General features: G+C 39.0%; 1 protein-coding gene across 1 annotated transcript in view; it reads left to right on the top strand.

Moving 5' to 3' along the window:
• The window catches only part of LOC115210635, a 45,564-nt gene that overhangs the window by 24,524 nt on the left and 2,697 nt on the right, over positions 1–18,343 (top strand). The window contains exons 2-3 of the mRNA XM_029779284.2: positions 10,957–11,047; positions 16,035–16,106. Coding sequence (XP_029635144.1) covers positions 10,957–11,047; positions 16,035–16,106 — 163 coding nt within the window. The remainder of the gene's footprint in view (positions 1–10,956; positions 11,048–16,034; positions 16,107–18,343) is intronic.

Genomic DNA, 18,343 nt, shown 5'->3' with positions numbered 1-18,343 from the left:
TTCAAAGTTCAAAGTTCAATGGATGCGAAAAGCATTGAGAAACCAAACGAGGTAATACCTCACAGGGCAACTTCATAATTCATGTTATATTACAACAATTAGAAACGAGGAAATCTATATATTTAAAGCTGAAGTTGTCTGTGAATGGCAGGTTTGGCAACCTTCAACTAACACTATCTCCTCCGAGACCCTGCGGCGCAAGTTGACCAAAATTAAAAGTATGATAGAAGAAGGCTTGCTCTTTATTCCGTAGAAGAAAAAATTCAAATTGGACCATGTTAACACCAAAAATTATTTACATCAAAAAGGTGCTTTTTTTCTATGAAAATCCCTATTTTTTACGACCTTTTGACTGCTGTGTCGCCATTTTACGGTGTATTTCAAGCAGAAAAATGTTCACTTAAAGAGAATAACAAGCTACATAATGCAAAATTTTAACATTTCAAAAATTCCAATTCTAAAGGGCCGAAGCAAACCCGAGCAACGCCGGGCGATACTGCTAGTATATTAAAAATTCTTACTCTACAGCACATTGTAATGGTTAAAGTATGTGAAGGTTATTAGCTTTTATAACACTTAACGACATGTCTTCATGCTGAATGCGGAACAGACTAGTAGCGATTCGTTTATCGGAGGCAAGAGTCCTCTTTCGTATCTAAATTTCTGAAGTTTTTATACTTTCACTGCCGTCAAAATTAGCTCAAACAAGTTCTATTTTTAATATTTGATTGGTAAATTTAAAACACCAGTTTAAACCAATTGTCCCTCATGCTCTTATCATACAACTGTTCTATTGTGCCGTTGACTACGTTGGTTTTTAAGATACATTTACAAAGGAGCATGACATTTAATATAATCATTTAGCCTATGTTTAATGTCTGAAGTTCTGTGCCTGCAATTTTGTTACAGCATCACGTGACAATATAGCGTGCAAATAATGACAGAATCGCGTGCAAATAGCGATGTAATGACTTGCTTATTTATACGAGTATGGTACAATGCAGGTATTTTGAAGCTATTTCCTAACGGTCATGAACCAAAGGACTCTGTACATCCTGCCAACGTTAACAGCTTCCTCGAGTTTGTGAGAAACACATCTTTAACCTCGTGTGTATGTGTGTGTGTGAGAGAGAGAGAGAGAAATAAAGAGAAAGAAAGAGAGAGAGATGAAGATATAAAGAGAAAGAGAGAGAGAGAGAATGCAAAAGTGTTTCTTTACCGATCTTTGCTGAAATATTCTAGTCTAATGATTCAGAATGCAAGAGTTATGTGCGCGCGCGCGTGTGTGTATGCTCGTGTGCGCGGGCGTGTGCGCGGGCGTGTGCGCGGGCGTGTGCGCGGGCGTGTGCGCGGGCGTGTGCGTGTGTTGTAAGCTTTATTTGTGGACAAATAACCACTGGATATGCTTCAATTTCTTGGATCAAACCTTCCCCAAATCATGTAAATTAATTTTGAGGGATTAATTCTTAATTCCTTGAAATTATCTTCCCTTTTCTCTGGAAACTACAAACAAATACCGCTCGGTTCTTAACTACTTTCTCCAACAAAGAAGGATGTTTCAATTGAAGGAGAATTCATGCCTATAACTCATTTGAGTTATTTCCCTTAGCTTGCTTCTCTTTTACTCTTTTACTCTTTTACTTGTTTCAGTCATTTGACTGCGGCCATGCTGGAGCACCGCCTTTAGTCGAGCAAATCGACCCCGGGACTTATTCTTTGTAAGCCCAGTACTTATTCTATCGGTCTCTTTTGCCGAACCGCTAAGTTACGGGGACGTAAACACACCAGCATCGGCTGTCAAGCAATGCTAGGGGGACAAACACAGACACACAAACACATACACACATACATATATATATACTTATATACGACAGGCTTCTTTCAGTTTCCATCTACCAAATCCACTCACAAGGCATTGGTCGGCCCGGGGCTATAGCAGAAGACACTTGCCCAAGGTGCCACGCAGTGGGACTGAACCCGGAGCCATGTGGTTGGTTAGCAAGCTACTTACCACACAGCCACTCCTGCGCCTGTTTATTTTTTTTTAATTATACAAATTATATTGGTCAGAATTTTTCATAATTCTTTATCTTTTTGAAAACTATCTGGCCATGTATAGTAGGAAGAAAGGGGGCGAGAGAGAAATAGAAAGGCGCAGAGAGAGTTAACATAAAAGATGCACGATAAATGCGCGTACTAGGCTTGATGGAAGACAATGAGTAAGGTAATGCAAGGAGAGGGAAAGGACTGATTAGGCAAGCTTGAGCAGAATATATTATCTTGATAAGGTTAAATATACTGGAATGTATCCATAGAAGTTTCTTGACTGGAAATGGAGATTAAAATTTCCCCTTATGTATTTAAAACAATTAATTCTTATTTTTTGAAAATTATTTCCGCTCTTCTTTAAGAGAAAAACTGTTAGGTTTTAAATTTCTTTCTTCAGCTAAAAGGGAAAAATTTCAATTAATTAATAATTTTTGCATATGGTATTCGGAACATCAGCCTCAACTAGTCTATACTAATCTATAGCATATACCAATTTGAACCATTTCCCTTTGCCGACAAGCTCAAATACACACACATATACTTATAAGAATAAGGATTCAAAGAATGAAACAGAGTTCACAGTAAGCTCTCCGTCTGGTGTCCGGCTATCGAGAAAGACCGTGATTAAGGGTAGGATGTGCGTGTGTGTGCTCGTGTATATATCTATATCTAAATTGTGAAGCATGACTGTCACCACTACTACATGAACCTGAAGATTGCAGAATTTAATGCATGAAAGTACTAGTTCAATCAGAATGAACATTTAACATTCTATTATTTTATTTCACTATATTATATTATATTATATCATTATAAAATTGTAAATAAAACGTGAAAATCAGACAAGGTTGGAATTCCTTCTATATATATATATATATATATATATATATAATATATATATATATATATATATATATACATACATATAAAACCCTTTCTATCTCTGTCTGTTTCCAATGGATTCTCAAACAGCTCAACCAAATCATATCAAATTTTGCATGGTAATACTATGAGACACCGTGAGTGTCAGCATGTAATTTTTTTGATTAAAACAATACAACATTGGCACTGGTTCCGTATTACGTCTCAAAATACGAAGAATAAAAATGAAACCTTCAACAGAGTAAGTTATTAGTAGTTTCGATTTTATATTATTTCACTTTTAATGGTTTCACTTTAACTTCCAGTTAAATACTTTTTTACTGACCATTCTCCTACCCACATGTGAAGAGGGACACATAATAGACAGCCACTCCTACCAAAAATTCTTACTATAAATTCTTCCTACAATATTAAACGACACAAAGTCCACTCACACACACACACACACATAAACAGCCAAAACCACACACACACATACGCACATAACGTGCTATTATTACACAAACACAGACCTGCGCGTACACACATACCCATACATACACACACATACCTCCTTCTCTTGCACACTCCTGTCTTAGAAAGTACTTTTTCTTCCCCATTCCCTTCCGGTCATTTCAAAATATAACCACATGTGTATCGTTGGCGATTTCCTTCCTCTGTCTTCCCTTCGTTTGGACTTTCCCCTATTTCTGAAGAAGAGCTTTGCTCGAAACATAAAATCCTCTTTCTTTCCTTTCCTGAGCGTCTGATAATGCAGTACTTGTACCACATCCTCTAGTTGTTTTTTCATGTTTGTTCTTCTTTGTTAGGATTCACTATATATATACGGGGTCGATAAATTAAGTACCAGTGAAACACTGAGGTCGATGTAATCGACTAGTCCCCTCCCCCAAAATTTCAGGCTTTGTGCTTTTAGGAGAAAAGATTATTAAAGGAAAAGTTGGTGATAAAACCCTATAAAACGTCGACAAAAATATCAGTGAGATGCATCACTTTATTTTCTGAATTCAAATCTCATCAGGGTTACCATTGTCATCCAACTTTTTGTGGAGCGATAAAATAGTATAGCTGAGCGCAGGGGTTGATTAGATTGACTGAAATATTCTTAGGAATTATTATTATTGTTACAGGTACAGTCGCTCACTGACTTACGTTGTTGAATTCGCATATACCACCATTTCTAACATCTGATATTTCTGCCCTCACTTAACCGTTATACAACTGCAGTTATGCTACAATTAGATTGTTTTCTTCGCTCTCTTTATCACTGACCGTCAGTCAGTCAGCCTGTCTGTCTCTAGCACACACACACACACACACACACACACCACACACACACACACACTCTCACACACGGAGGAACACAGAAAACAGTCTAATATACTTTTATTATAATTGGGAGAGGGGACTAGTCGATTTCATCGGCCCTAGTGTTTCACTAGTCCTTAATTTATCGACCAAGACAGGATGAAGGGCAAAATCGACTTTGACGGAAGTTGAACTCAGAACATAAAGACGGACGAAATACCGCCAAGCATTTTGTCCGGTTAACTAACGGTTCTACCAGCTCGCCGCCTTTACGTTTCCGTTAATAATAGCATTAATTTTATCTAATAGCATTAATTTTATCATTAAAAAAAGTGGGGAGCAGACATTAGGAGTATTGAGAGTATTGAGAGATATTTATCGTCCAATACAAAGACGAAATTGAGAAGTGGGTCCATTTGTGACCGAGAGCAGAAACTACATAAATCAAAGAAACGCCACGATAATTCGAAGTGGTATGTATAAACTAAATTAGGGCGGCGAGCTGGCAGAATCGTTAGCACACCGGGTGACATGCTTAGCAGTATTTCGTCTGCCGCTACGTTCTGAGTTCAAATTCCGCCGAGGTCGACTTTACCTTTCATACTTTCGGGGTCGATTAAATAAGTACCAGTTACGCACTGAGGTGGATATAATCGACTTAATCCGTTTGTCTGTCCTTGTTTGTCCTCTCTGTGTTTAGCCCTTTGTGGGTAGTAAAGAAATAGGTATGTATAAACTAAATTCTGTGTTCTTCCGTGCGTGTGTGGGTGTGTGGTGTGTGTGCTAGTACAGACAGGCTGACTGACTGATGGTTAGTGATAAAGAGAGCGATATACTTTTATTATAATTTACGAAAGTAATCGGTTGAAATATCGAAATAGTTAAGAACTGTAATGTCTACTTTAAGATGTCTCGCTGCAAAAGAAGATCTAAACTGGTACGAACTGTAACTGCTGCCAGGCAACATGATGTCCTCTATAAAGCCCGCCTACCTGCTTTTTTTTTCTTTTTAATTCACAAAATTAATTCACATTAAGGAAATGGACCATGATCAAAACAACATTATTTCTAAACGATTCTAGTTTATTTTCTATGCTGGTTTGATAGAATCGCTAGTGAGACGGTATTTAGTGACGAACATTCTAAGTTTGTTGGACAATCACATCCCGCCGAGTTCAACTTTAAATTTACATCTTCCCGGCGCAAATAAATTGGAAGTACTAGTCTAGTTCTGGGTCTTTACTGTATCCGTCTTGTGAGTGGAATTATACTACAAGAATGGAAGTACTAGCCTAGTTCTGGGTCTTTACTGTATCCGTCTTGTGAGTGGAATTATACTACAAGAATGGACGGTTTCACGAACTATTGGGAAACTTTGTGAAATGTAAGTTTTATGAACGCTTAGTTTGAAGAAATCTCGTAAAAAATATTCAGTTTAACGCTTCATTATTTCACCCCTGGTTTCTTATTTTCATGGCCGAAAATATACACATCTTGCTTTAAATATAAACACTAATCTGCCAATGAAACATTTTGCTCTCCAATAAAATTTCGACACGCCACGTCAATAAATGGAAACTACTGAATGAAACTAAATGAAACTACCCTATATATAATATAGAAATAATGATTGTATAGTGTGTGTTAGAGATCAATCACTCTTGAACGCAATGTGTAAATCGTGTTTTGGCTTTATTTCTCCACAACGTAATACCATTCATACATCTCTCTCTATATAAACGGCAGTTTGTCTGTGCGTGTTTCTGTGTGTCTGTTTTCTCGTACCCTCACTCTGACCACGGCTTTCAACCGATTCTGATGAAACTTGACACACACATAGCCAATGTCATAATTCAAAACTAACGCAGCGAAAATTTGAAAAGTTCCCCCAGTTCTGAAAAAATCGATAAATTCGACATGGGGTCGAGAATCAAAAAAAACAAACCACAGACTGTCTAGGGGACGCAACTCAACCTTTTTTACTCTCAAAAAAAATTTACCATCATTTTTTTTCCATTTTTTTGCTATTTTTTGGCTATAACTCTCTAAAAATGCTTTATAGTTATTTCCCTTACAAACCTGAGCAACGCCGGGCGATACTGCTAGTTATATATATATATATATATATATAGATGTCTTAATCCAAACGAAATGTACTTCATACGCGCGCGCACATATACACACTCTCTCTCCCTCCTTCTCTCCCTCCCTCTCTCACTCTCTCCTTCTCTCTCTCCTTCCTTTTTTCCTCTTTACTGTAACAGTCCGAAATATATTCAATAAGTATTGTATGATACTGAGTGTGAGAAAATTCCTAATACACTGATATTTATTTACAATCCATATTTATCCCACAAAGGCACACACACACACACGCACACACTCTTTCACTCTCTCTCCCTCGCTCTCTCTTTCACACACACATACACACATATGCGTACATACATACATACACATACATACATACATACATACATACATACATACATACATACATACATATATACATACATACATACATACATACATACATACATACATACATACATACATACATACATACATACATATTCATACAGACAAACAAATGTACAGTTATAGACACACAATGATATAAATATAGATTTTCCTGACTGCACAAGTTTGGACCAAGGCGAAAATCCGATCGATCAGTGGGATCGTTCCCAGTATATTAATGGAATTTGTTTTACTTACTCTGAAGAGTAGCAGAGGGTTAAGTAACGCTAATCTCGGAGAGATTTTAAATACTGTAAGACATCTATATACTCAAGCTCTGTTGTTATTTCCACCAAGATTCGATCAAACAGAGAGTAAAAGTTAATATACTCTATTCTGTTAGAAAACTACAAATTTGTAGAGGATTTAATTTATTAACTCTGGGAGTGTGGAAAGCATGGGAGGGATAAAGTCAGCTCGAGAAGAAACTGAACTAAAAAGATGTTTGTTCCTTCTCGAGCCATGCCTGGCTCATACAGCCGGTTTCCCAGTTTCCCGATTTCCTTGGCGTATAGGTTCCCCACCTGGACGGGACGCCGGTCCATTGCTGGTGAGCTGCAAGATGCAGGAGAGAAGAGTGAGAGAAAATTGGGGCGAAAGAGTCAGCAGAAGTTCGCCATTACCTTCTGCCCGTGCCGCGTGGAGCTTAGGTGATTCGCTTATAAACACACACATCGCCCGGTCTGAGATTCGAACCCGCGATCCTCCGACCGCGAGTCCGCTACGCTAACCACTAGGCCATATGCCTCCACACATACATATATACATACATACATACATACAAACATACATACATACATACATACATACACATACATACATACATACATACATACATACATACACATACATACATACATACATGATTTGGGATAGAGAAGAGAAACTACGCACAGTTGTGGAAATTAGTTACCCAGTGGATGTAACATAAAGTTGAAGATCAGTGAAAAAGAGAATACCTACGCTGAACTATTGAGAAATCTGCAGTTATTCTATCCAGATTACAAGTTTAGGTTTATACCTGTAATTATTAGGGCCCTGGGATATATGACAAACTGCCTAAATACCAATCTTGAGAAATTAGGCTTCTTAAAACCAGAAACGAAAAAGCTGATTCGAAGACTACAAATCCAAGCTGTCATTGCAACTGTAAAAATGTGTGAAGTTTATCATTTAAGTATATATATGCAACTATGTATATGAGAATACATACTAAAACAAAACATATAAATCTGCACATATACATACATACAAAAATTGAAATGCCAATGAAGGATACTTGGCTCTAGTCAGACACTGACTCTTTCTTCATTGGCAAGAAATCTTGAAATAAAACTGAATAATGACATACATGTGGAGGCGCGTGGCTTAGTGGTTAGGGTGTTAGCATCATGATCGTAAGATTGTGGTTTCGATTCCTCGACCGGGCGATGCGTTGTGTTCTTGAGCAAAATACTTCATTTCACGTTGCTCCAGTTCACTCAGCTGGCAAAAATGAGTAACGCGGTGATGGACTGGCGTCCCATCCAGCTGGGGAACACATACGCCATAGAAACCGGAAAACTGGGCTCATGAGCCTGGCTAGGCTTTAAAAGGACGCATTAATTATTATATAATGACATACATACATACATATATACATACGTGTGGTGTGCTATTTTTGTGTCCCCCACCCCCTTTACTTCTACAGATCACTTAGCAACAGAGACTTTGAAAATATCTTCCATTCAGAACATTAATGCTGTACCGAAACAAAATCTCTCTTTCTCTCTCTCACACACACACACACACACACACACACACACTCCCTTTTTCTCACTCTCTTTCCCCGTCTCTCTGGTTACCGATCCTAGAGGCATCGTCATGCGTAAAGCTGACCAGATCCACAAGTGCCCTCCCCCATCGCTGGCGGTTTCGATCCTACCCCTTGCATTCCCCAAGACGTTGTCGAGTCTCTGGAGATCTTGCTCAATCACGTCCAGCCAGCTGGTGCAGAGCCTGCCGCGGGGTCTACCACAGGGTCACTTCCAGCCTGCAGCTGATACATCGAACAAGAGTAAGACCCTGGTAAAATGATCTGGCAGTAGGCGGAGAACATTTCCGTACCAGCGCATGCAACTGATGGCTATAAGACAGGAAGCTGCTGGCTGGAGCGTGCACGCATGCAGCTCTTCGCTGGAAATATCAAATGAACACCTTTTCAATACTTTTTGTTTTGAGAACACCATCCAATTAAACCTCTATACTCTTTATAATTTGTAGTGTTAATATTAGATGACTACGCATCTAGAACAAACCACAAATTAGATCCTCAGAGCTAGACTTTTTTCAAAGTAGGAAAAACTTTAGCTGTTGTAATCCTGGTAGAGTATTTCGATCTTGCCCCCCTGCATCCCCCAAGATCTTGGTAAAGCAGCTCCCACAAAAACTAATATTCTTGGCAGCATCGGTCTCACCCCACTCCGCCTCACAAAAGAGGTCATCTAGCTGATTGTCAAACACCCATTCACCAACACACTACAACTTCTAGCACACAGTTCTATAGTTTCTTGTGTTTTCATCTTTTACAGTTCCTACAATAGGTCTTGCTTCTTCAAATAAGTCAGCCGTGTACCTCCTCTCTCTCCTTTGATTGCTCTAAGCACTTTCCTTACTTCCTCTTGTTATCCCTGCTGTGTCGTATCCTCACTCTGACAATCGTTTATAGAAATGTAATCCCCTGAAATTCACTCCTGTCCAACGTTTTCTCTGCTGACAGTAATCTTTTCTACTCTAGGCACAAGGCCCGAAATTTTGGGGGAGGGGGACAGTCGATTAGATCGACTCCAGTTCGCAAGTGGTACTTATTTAATCGACCCCGTAAGGATGAAAGGCAAAGTCGACCTCGGCGAATTTGAACTCAGAACGTAACAGCAGACGAAATACCTATTTCTTTACTACCCGCAAGGGGCTAAACACAGAGAGGACAAACAAGGACAAACGAACGGATTAAGTCGATTATATCGACCCCAGTGCGTAACTGGTACTTATTTAATCGACCCCGAAAGGATGAAAGGCAAAGTTGACCTCGGCGAATTTGAACTCAGAAAGTAACAGCAGACGAAATACGGCTACGCATTTCGCCTGGCGTGCTAACGATTCTACCTGCTCGCCGCCTTTCTCTGCTGACAGTAATCTACTGAACATAAACCTCGAGATGACCTCACCATTTTGCATGAACTTGGAGAAGTTATGGGGACCGCCTCTCATATCTGAGTTACATAATTAAAGCAACTTTTCCTTTGTTATGTTTTCACACGTCACAAACCTCCCGTTTATCCACACCATCCATCTGTTCTAGAAGAGCTACGTGTGCTTCTAGAAACGATAAATGGAAGTATAAAAATTAGTGGAATTTACGTACGATCCATCTTTTAGTTGTTTCATTCATTGGACAGTAACGATACTGGGGCACCGTCTTGACGTGTTTAGTCGAACATATCGTACTTATTTTTTACAGCCTGATACTTAATCTAATGGTCACTTTGCCGAACCGCTAGGTTACGATGATGCAAACAAATTAACAGTGGTGTGGGGACAAACGCAAGCACACACATATATGTGTTATGCGTGCCTCTGTGTGTGCGTGTGGGTGTATGTGTGTGCATGCGCGCGTGTGTGTGTGTGTGTGTGTGTGTGTGTGTGTGTTTATTCGTTTGTTCCTACATCACCGTTGGTTTGCTTGCGTTCCCGTAACTTAGCCGTTCGGCAATAATGATAGTCAGAATAAGCATCAGTCCTAAAAAATAAGAACTGAGATTGATTTGTTCGACTAAATCCGTCAAGGTCAGCATGGCCACAATCCAACGCCCGAAACAAGTAAAAGATGGATTAGGATAGACTCCCACATTGTTTCCGTCTACCCAATTCTTCACACAGCATTGATCAGCCCGGGGCTGTAATAGAAGACACATGACTAAGATGCCGTACAGCGGGATCGAACCCGAAACTACATGTTTACAAAGCAATCTTCTTAATCAGACACCCATTGTAAATTCCATATAAAACATAATAAATGTTCCCTATCTCATTTTTATTATTGATGTATGTGGCCTTGTGCCAAAATTTGAAACCGTCATTGATGTACAAAATTACAATGGCGTATACAGTCACAAAATATATAAATCAAAGATAATTTTTGTTTATGCGATTATTTTCTAGTGTGTACCGTCCGGTGGACAATGCTTGACCACAAGTCAATGTTGTGAAATGTCCGAAGTTTGCGCTCTCGGTTATGATTCCTTCAACAAAGGTAAGTCATTGTTTTGCAAATTTTGTTGTGATTTCTTTTACCTTATTCTTTTTAAAAAACAAAATTTACTAAATTCGGATCTTTGTGGTTATTGTCACTGCATGTCGAAATTTTAAAAAATATATATAATGTATCATATAAATGTAATTTTTGACGCTGAATCCGAATTTGTTATTCATTTTTTCCAGAAAAAAAATTGTGAAAACGGTACAGGTGTCAAAGTTTGATAATGATAGTCAGAATTTTCAGCCAAACAGAAATCAGCGCGTCTGCCGTCTCTTCCATCATCTGTCACAGTAGCGAGAAAGCGGTGGGGGGGGGGGTGCAACGGCATATCAAAACATTCAAGTAGTTCCAGTAAACAGTGGGAAACATTAAAAGATTCGCGAACAAATTAAATATGAAAAGCTACGAGCAAACCAGCAGGAGTTGCTAGAAATAACTGTCAAAACATTAAAATATACACGAGCAAAGTAAACAGTGAAAAACATTAAAACATTCGCGAGCAAATTAAATATTTAAAAGCTACGAGCAAACAAGCAGGAGTTGCTAGAAATAACTGTCAAAACATTAAAATATACACGAGCAAAGTAAACAGTGAAAAACATTAAAACATTCGCGAGCAAATTAAATATTTAAAAGCTACGAGCAAACCAGCAGGAGTTGCTAGAAATAACTGTCAAAACATTGCTTAAAACAGACATTTACTAGTTTAAAAAATTCAAGAGCGAAAGTTTGCAATACACTCTAGGATTTTATAAAATAAATTATCATTCTCACATCTCTTTTTCCACATAAATTCACAAAGATAAGAGTCAACCATGGAACGGTATGTCCGACACCGATGTTTGTTTCCACGCTTTAAAGACGCCCAGGTACTCTCAATTTGTTGAGTGTGAGTCCCATCTTTTGAGTTTATAAATCCAATGCTATGGTTCACAGTTCTATGTTTGAAATCAAAGCCCACAATTTCTGGGATATGCTCATCACAGGTCACTGAAGATAGTAGTTCCTGGAAGAACTGAGTGTAGTATGCAGGCCTTGTTTACACTCTTTGTGTGCATGCGCAGCATCTTTGGTCACTATGGAAACGGAGTTCTTCACAACCAGCTATGGAACACGTGGTGCTTCTTTGCTTAGTATGCTAACAGAACTTCACGGTGATATGTAAAATACTCGCTTGTGAATGGCTAAAATACCCAAATTTTGCAAAGTTTAAAAGCTAATAACTTTTTAATTATAAATTTATTGAGAAAATGAATTTCATTTTCATGATTAGTATACAAAGCTTAATCTATATACCAAATTTGAAAACAATTGGAACAAAACTGTAGACAGTGACGATAACCACAAAGATCCTTAAATTCTCCTGATTTCTTTTTTACTATGTTCTATTTTATCTGACAAAAAGAATAATAGTATTCATGACGAGGTGGATGGTAGTAACGATAGGATATCAGAATAAATACGCAGTGGGAGTCAGTAACGTTCAAAGTTCGAATCCCACTTTGACATTGCTTTTATCTTTCCATGGTTAAGAAAATAAATACAGGTGTTGACGTAATCAACTATGTCCCAGAAGGCAGTGAGGTAAAAAAAAAAGAAAGAAAGGAGTTTCAATATTGAGCTTGCATAAGGCGGTGGAAGAATCGTTAGCATGTCGAACAAAATGCTGAGCGATATTTTGTCCGTCTTTGCATACTCAGTTCACATTCCGCCGAGGTCAACTTTGTCGTTCGTCCTTTCGGAGTTGATAGAATAAGTACCAGTTGTGAACTGGTGTCGATGTAATCAAATTTACCCACTTCCCCGAAATTGCTGGCCTTGTGCCAAAAAGTGAAACCGATATTGAGCCCACGTTGAAATGGTACTGATAACATGGAAGACAAGTATGTGTGTTATTAAGCTGGCAGAAGCGTTAGCACGTCGGGTGAAATGCTTAGTGGTATTTCGTCTGCCGCTACGTTCTGAGTTCAAATTCCGCCGAGGTCAACTTTGCCTTTCATCCTTCCGGGGTCGATTAAATAAGTACCAGTTACGCACTGGGTCGATATAATCGACTTAATCCGTTTGTCCCTTGCGGGTAGTAAAGAAATAGTCTTAGTACTTCTGCTATAGACCTGTGTGTGTGAGTGTGTGTGTGTGTGTGTGTGTGTGTGTGTGCGGATAGATATGGGAAGATCACAATTTACTCTACAAGCGGCACTCACTGTATAAGCTGGGAGGTGGAGCAAACTCAAGGACTGCCTGTTCGGTACACCCTCTAGTTACTCCACTGCCGCTAGACTGCATACTATAAGGTAGATGGCCTCGTAAACCTAGCATTATAGTTTTTAAAATGTACTTGTAGACGCACGTTGTAGTAAAATAATGTACCGACAGATCGCACGCTATAGTAACACCAAGAATATACGAGAATATAAAGATATGCAATTGTTGACGTATGAGAAAAAGACGAAATTGAATGGAAGACACAAGATTATGTAACAGAATATCTGAATCTATATTTGCTATTCATTAAGCCAAGCCGAAAAAAAGGTCATAAGCATATGAATACAAACATTACGTCAGTTTTCCTAAAGCTGACGTAATGCCCAGCCAGTTGATTTTCCTCCAGTTAAGTGATATCTCTATTTATAACTAGAGGTGTCTTCTTATGAATCACGCACAGGATTTTACGTCATTCTCTCTCTGGTAATTTGCAAAAGTAAATTAATTTAACCGGATATGAAGGGTACCGGGAGGTCGAGTGGAAGTAGTGAATTACCAGCGAATTAAAATAGATGACGCTTTCACATAGGACAAACATTATCTCATTTAGAACTCAGTACGTTGGGTAGAGTGGATAATTATGTTTATTATATCAATACTTGACAGTCCACTCTGAGTTCCGTCTCGTGTTGCACGCTGTTTATATGTGTGTGTGTATGTGGAGGTGCAATGACCCAGTGGTTAGGGCAGTGGACTCGCGGGCGTAGGATCGCGGTGTCGATTCCCAGACCGGGCGTTGTGAGTGTTTATTGAGCGAAAACACCTAAAAGCTCCTTGAGGCTCTGACAGGGGGTGGCGGCGACCCCTGTTGTACTCTTTCTTCTGTTGGCCTGCTCGCTTAGGCAGCAGGATGGCGTCATTTGAAGGCTAAAACAATGCGAAGCGCATGTGACCAGCGATGTGTTGCAGCATCTGATAGCCCGGTCGGTCACGTGATCACGTGATATATATATATATATATATATATATATATATATATATATATATATATATATATATAATATATATATATATATATATATATAAATATATATAGGAGTGGCTGTGTGGTAAGTAGCTTGCTAACCAACCACATGGTTCCGGGTTCAGTCCCACTGCGTGGCATCTTGGGCAAGTGTCTTCTGCTATAGCCCCGGGCCGACCAATGCCTTGTGAGTGGATTTGGTAGACGGAAACTGAAAGAAGCCTGTCGTATATATGTATATATATATATATATGTGTGTGTGTATGTGTTTGTGTGTCTGTGTTTGTCCCCCTAACATTGCTTGACAACCAATGCTGGCTGGTATATTTACGTCCCCGTCACTTAGCGGTTCGGCAAAAGAGACCGATAGAATAAGTACTGGGCTTACAAAGATTAAGTCCCGGGGTCGATTTGCTCGACTAAAGGCGGTGCTCCAGCATGGCCGCAGTCAAATGACTGAAACAAGTAAAAGAGTAAAGAGTAAAAGAGTATCACACACACAAACTAACACACAAAGGAGGTTTACTGATGCAAACAGGAAGAATAAAATTCAAAATATGAGTATAAGTATCTAATTTTTTAATTAATATCTAGCAGAAGTAACAGCGATTCAAGGGTCGAGAGTTTCTTGCATTAGCACTTATCAAACTTTTGATAAGTACCAACGCACGAAACTCTCGTCCCCTGAACCACTCCGTTGCTTCAACTAAATACTACTACTCCTACAACTAATAATAATTATTATTATTATCATTATTATTATTATTTCTACTCTAGGCACAAGGTCTTGAAAATTTGGGGGTAAGAGGGATAGTCGATTATATCGACCCCAGGGCGTAACTGGTACTTATAACATCGATGAAAGGCAAAGTCGACCTCGGTGGAATTTGAACTCAGAACGTAGCGGCAGACGAAATACCTATTTCTTTACTACCCACAAGGGGCTACACACAGAGGGGACAAACAAGGACAGACAAACGGATTAAGTCGATTACATCGATCCCAGTGCGTAACTGGTACTTATTTAATCGACCCCGAATGGATGAAAGGCAAAGTTTACCTCGGTGGAATTTGAACTCAGAACGTAACGGCAGACGAAAAACCGTTAGCCCGGCGTGCTAACGTTTCTGCCAGCTCGCCGCCTTAAATGCTAATAATAATAATAATAATAATAATAATAATAATAATAATAGTATACACAGAAGTGCCGATATTTGAAGACAAACACGGATACGGAATGTTTTAATGAAGAGTATTTCTTTGATCATAGATCTGCTCAAAGCTGGTGCTAAGCAACAAAAACAAAATTCGATTAACTCGAGCAATTAACTAGAATAAATACCAGGCTTTAACTCGGAAATTGGCTAAAATTAACACCATTTCTCTCTATTGGTATATGAGTATAAGTAGTATCGTTGTCGTGAGCAAGACGCCAAATTCTGAACGATCCAGCTTAAGATACCCAGAAAAGTTTTTATAGTGGCATCTGCTGTTTTTTGGTCCTTAAGTCACCTCCAGTCAAGTAGGACAAAGATCAAAGGCATCCCAATCGTGACCATCCCGTCTTTTACTAGACGCATTGCACTTAGAATCAGTCTATCCACTGTCATCCTTCCTTCTCCTCTTTCTTTTGAAGAATTCACTACCAACTTCTTACCCACACCGCTCCACTATCACCGATTTATTAAATTATGATTCTCTTTTTTAGCTTCAGTTCTTTATTCATTGTTAAATATCGTCTTTCTTTGATAGGTAACACAATGATTGGTAGTTGCAAAAAGTTGGCGCGCCCTGCTATCGACCAATATCCTTTGGGAGAGAGCGGTAAGTTTGTTTTATAATAAAATCATTGAAGCCGGTCAAATCAACACGTGAAACCGTTCATTCAGACATGTTTTTACTTTCTCTCTCTGTTTTTTTCTTCTCTCCATGTTTCTTTTCCAGTTTTCCTCAGCGTGAAACTAATACATTTTGTCTATTGTTCCTTCACCTGTCTCTGTCTTCTGAGTGGATTTGGTAGACGGAAACAGAAAGAAGCCCGTTGTATGTGTATGTGTGTGTGTGTGTGTGTGTGTGTGTGTGTGTGTGTGTGTGTGTGTGTGTGTGTGTGTGTGTGTGTATATATGCGTGTGTATGTGTGTATATATATGCGTGTGCGTATGTGTGTGTGTGTGTGTGCATGGGCGCGTGCGTGTGTATGTGCATGTCTTTGTCTGTGTTTGTTCCCTATCACTGCTTGACAACTGGTGTTGGTGCGTTTACGTCCCTGCAACCTAGCAGTTCGGCCAAGGGACGGATAGAATAAGTACCAGGTATAAAGAAACAAAAAAGAGGAGTACTAGGGTCGATTCGTTCGACTAAAATCCTTCAATGCGGTGCCCCAGTATGGCCACAGTTTAATGACTAAAACAAGTAAAAGATAAAAGATATATGTATGTATATATATATATATGCATGTGTGTGTATATATATATGTATGTATGTATGTATGTATGTATGTATATCTATTCTATATTTTAATTATTATAAATCTTCCACTAAGGAGGGAGCCGGTTTCCAACAAAGATACAAGGCTCCATCTTTGGGATGTTAACACAGACAAATTCACATTTGGAACTTGAGAAAAATCTTGCATATTTTTACTGTTCCACTCATAGATTGCACTTGTAATGTACGAATTAGCCGGTCGATTTCTCTTTCTGAAAATCCCAGTTTATCCAGATCCTCCTTTAAACATTCAGTAACAAAACCTAATGCTCCAATTATTATTGGTATAAATATGAATTCATAGAAGCTGGAGCTTTCGAAGTAGCTGTCCATAGATATCCTCTTTTTCTTTGATTCTTAGAGAGATATTTATATACGCAGAGCAGCTGACCTCTATGATGGTACATACATTTGCCCTTCTGTCCCAAACAACAATATCTGGCCTGTTATGTTTACATGTGACAGAAGTTTTGATAGGAATATTCCATCAGTATCCCTTGAGTTGGTGTTTATGAATGTATTCCATAACAGATGGATTTTCTAAGTTTATTTCAGGACAGTCTTTCTTTGCGGATGACATTGTAAATTGTTTTAGCAACAACATCGTGCCCCATAGGGAGGTAGTACCGCGACGGCATTTTAGGACAGTTGCTAATCACATGAGTGATGTCTTCCACAGAAACATGACATAGCCTACACACGCGGTTGCACCTTGGGATTACAAGAGCGTCACTGTCTCCCTTGTTCACCAGGTACTTTGTGGTAATCTCCTGTTTCTAGATTGTAAACGCATAGCCCTCAAAGTGTGATGCGACGTAGTGGTCTGGTTTCCAAGAGAGGTTGCGCTTGGTGTCAATTCTACTCTCTTCTTCAAGCTTCCGTCAACCTACCCATGCATAGTCTTCTTTTGTACGCTGACTGTTTTCCACCCTGGTCTTCTCTGAGTTAAGAGAGCCCAGCTGTTTTGAGGCTGTATAGATCATCAGGGAGAGAGTTCTTGAGGAACTCATTGCCAACAGTGTTGCTCACTTCCCTTTTTAGCACTGCATTTATATATTTATTTTTGCTGTTGATCGGTCGGATTTTTTCTCACTCTCGTTGGGAATGGTCTGTTGCTCAACGAAAGCTTCGAGAAAGTAGCAATTTGCGAATTGGAATTTTAAAATGTTTTTGAGTTGGATGTATGCCGCAGTCTTCGCTACAGAGTCAGCTAAATTTGGAGACACACTTGAATTTAGCGATGGCGGGAACGGTGGTTTGTTTGCATTATTTTTTACGCCGCTTCTGGCAGATTTTTGTCCATTCTCGGTGTTTTGGGGGGATCGAGGGCCACTTGATTTTTTTACTTATTTATTTATTTATTTATTTATTTATTTTACAAAAGATGCTTGTTGTCAAAGCTGTTTCGCTGTGAAGATCCTAGTATTGTTTCAACTGCTTCATTTATCCTGTTGAATGGTCATCTCGGGCTTTTTCATAGCACCGAAGAAAATCGTGGTTTAGTTGTTGAGTCCAAGTAAAATGAGAAGAGTACTTACGTCATCTTAAATATCTTACTGGTGAAGTAGTTCTAT

The sequence above is a fragment of the Octopus sinensis genome, linkage group LG4 (genome assembly GCF_006345805.1).
Source record: "Octopus sinensis linkage group LG4, ASM634580v1, whole genome shotgun sequence".
Classification (NCBI taxonomy): domain Eukaryota; kingdom Metazoa; phylum Mollusca; class Cephalopoda; order Octopoda; family Octopodidae; genus Octopus; species Octopus sinensis.
This window is presented reverse-complemented; position numbering and strand designations above follow the sequence as displayed.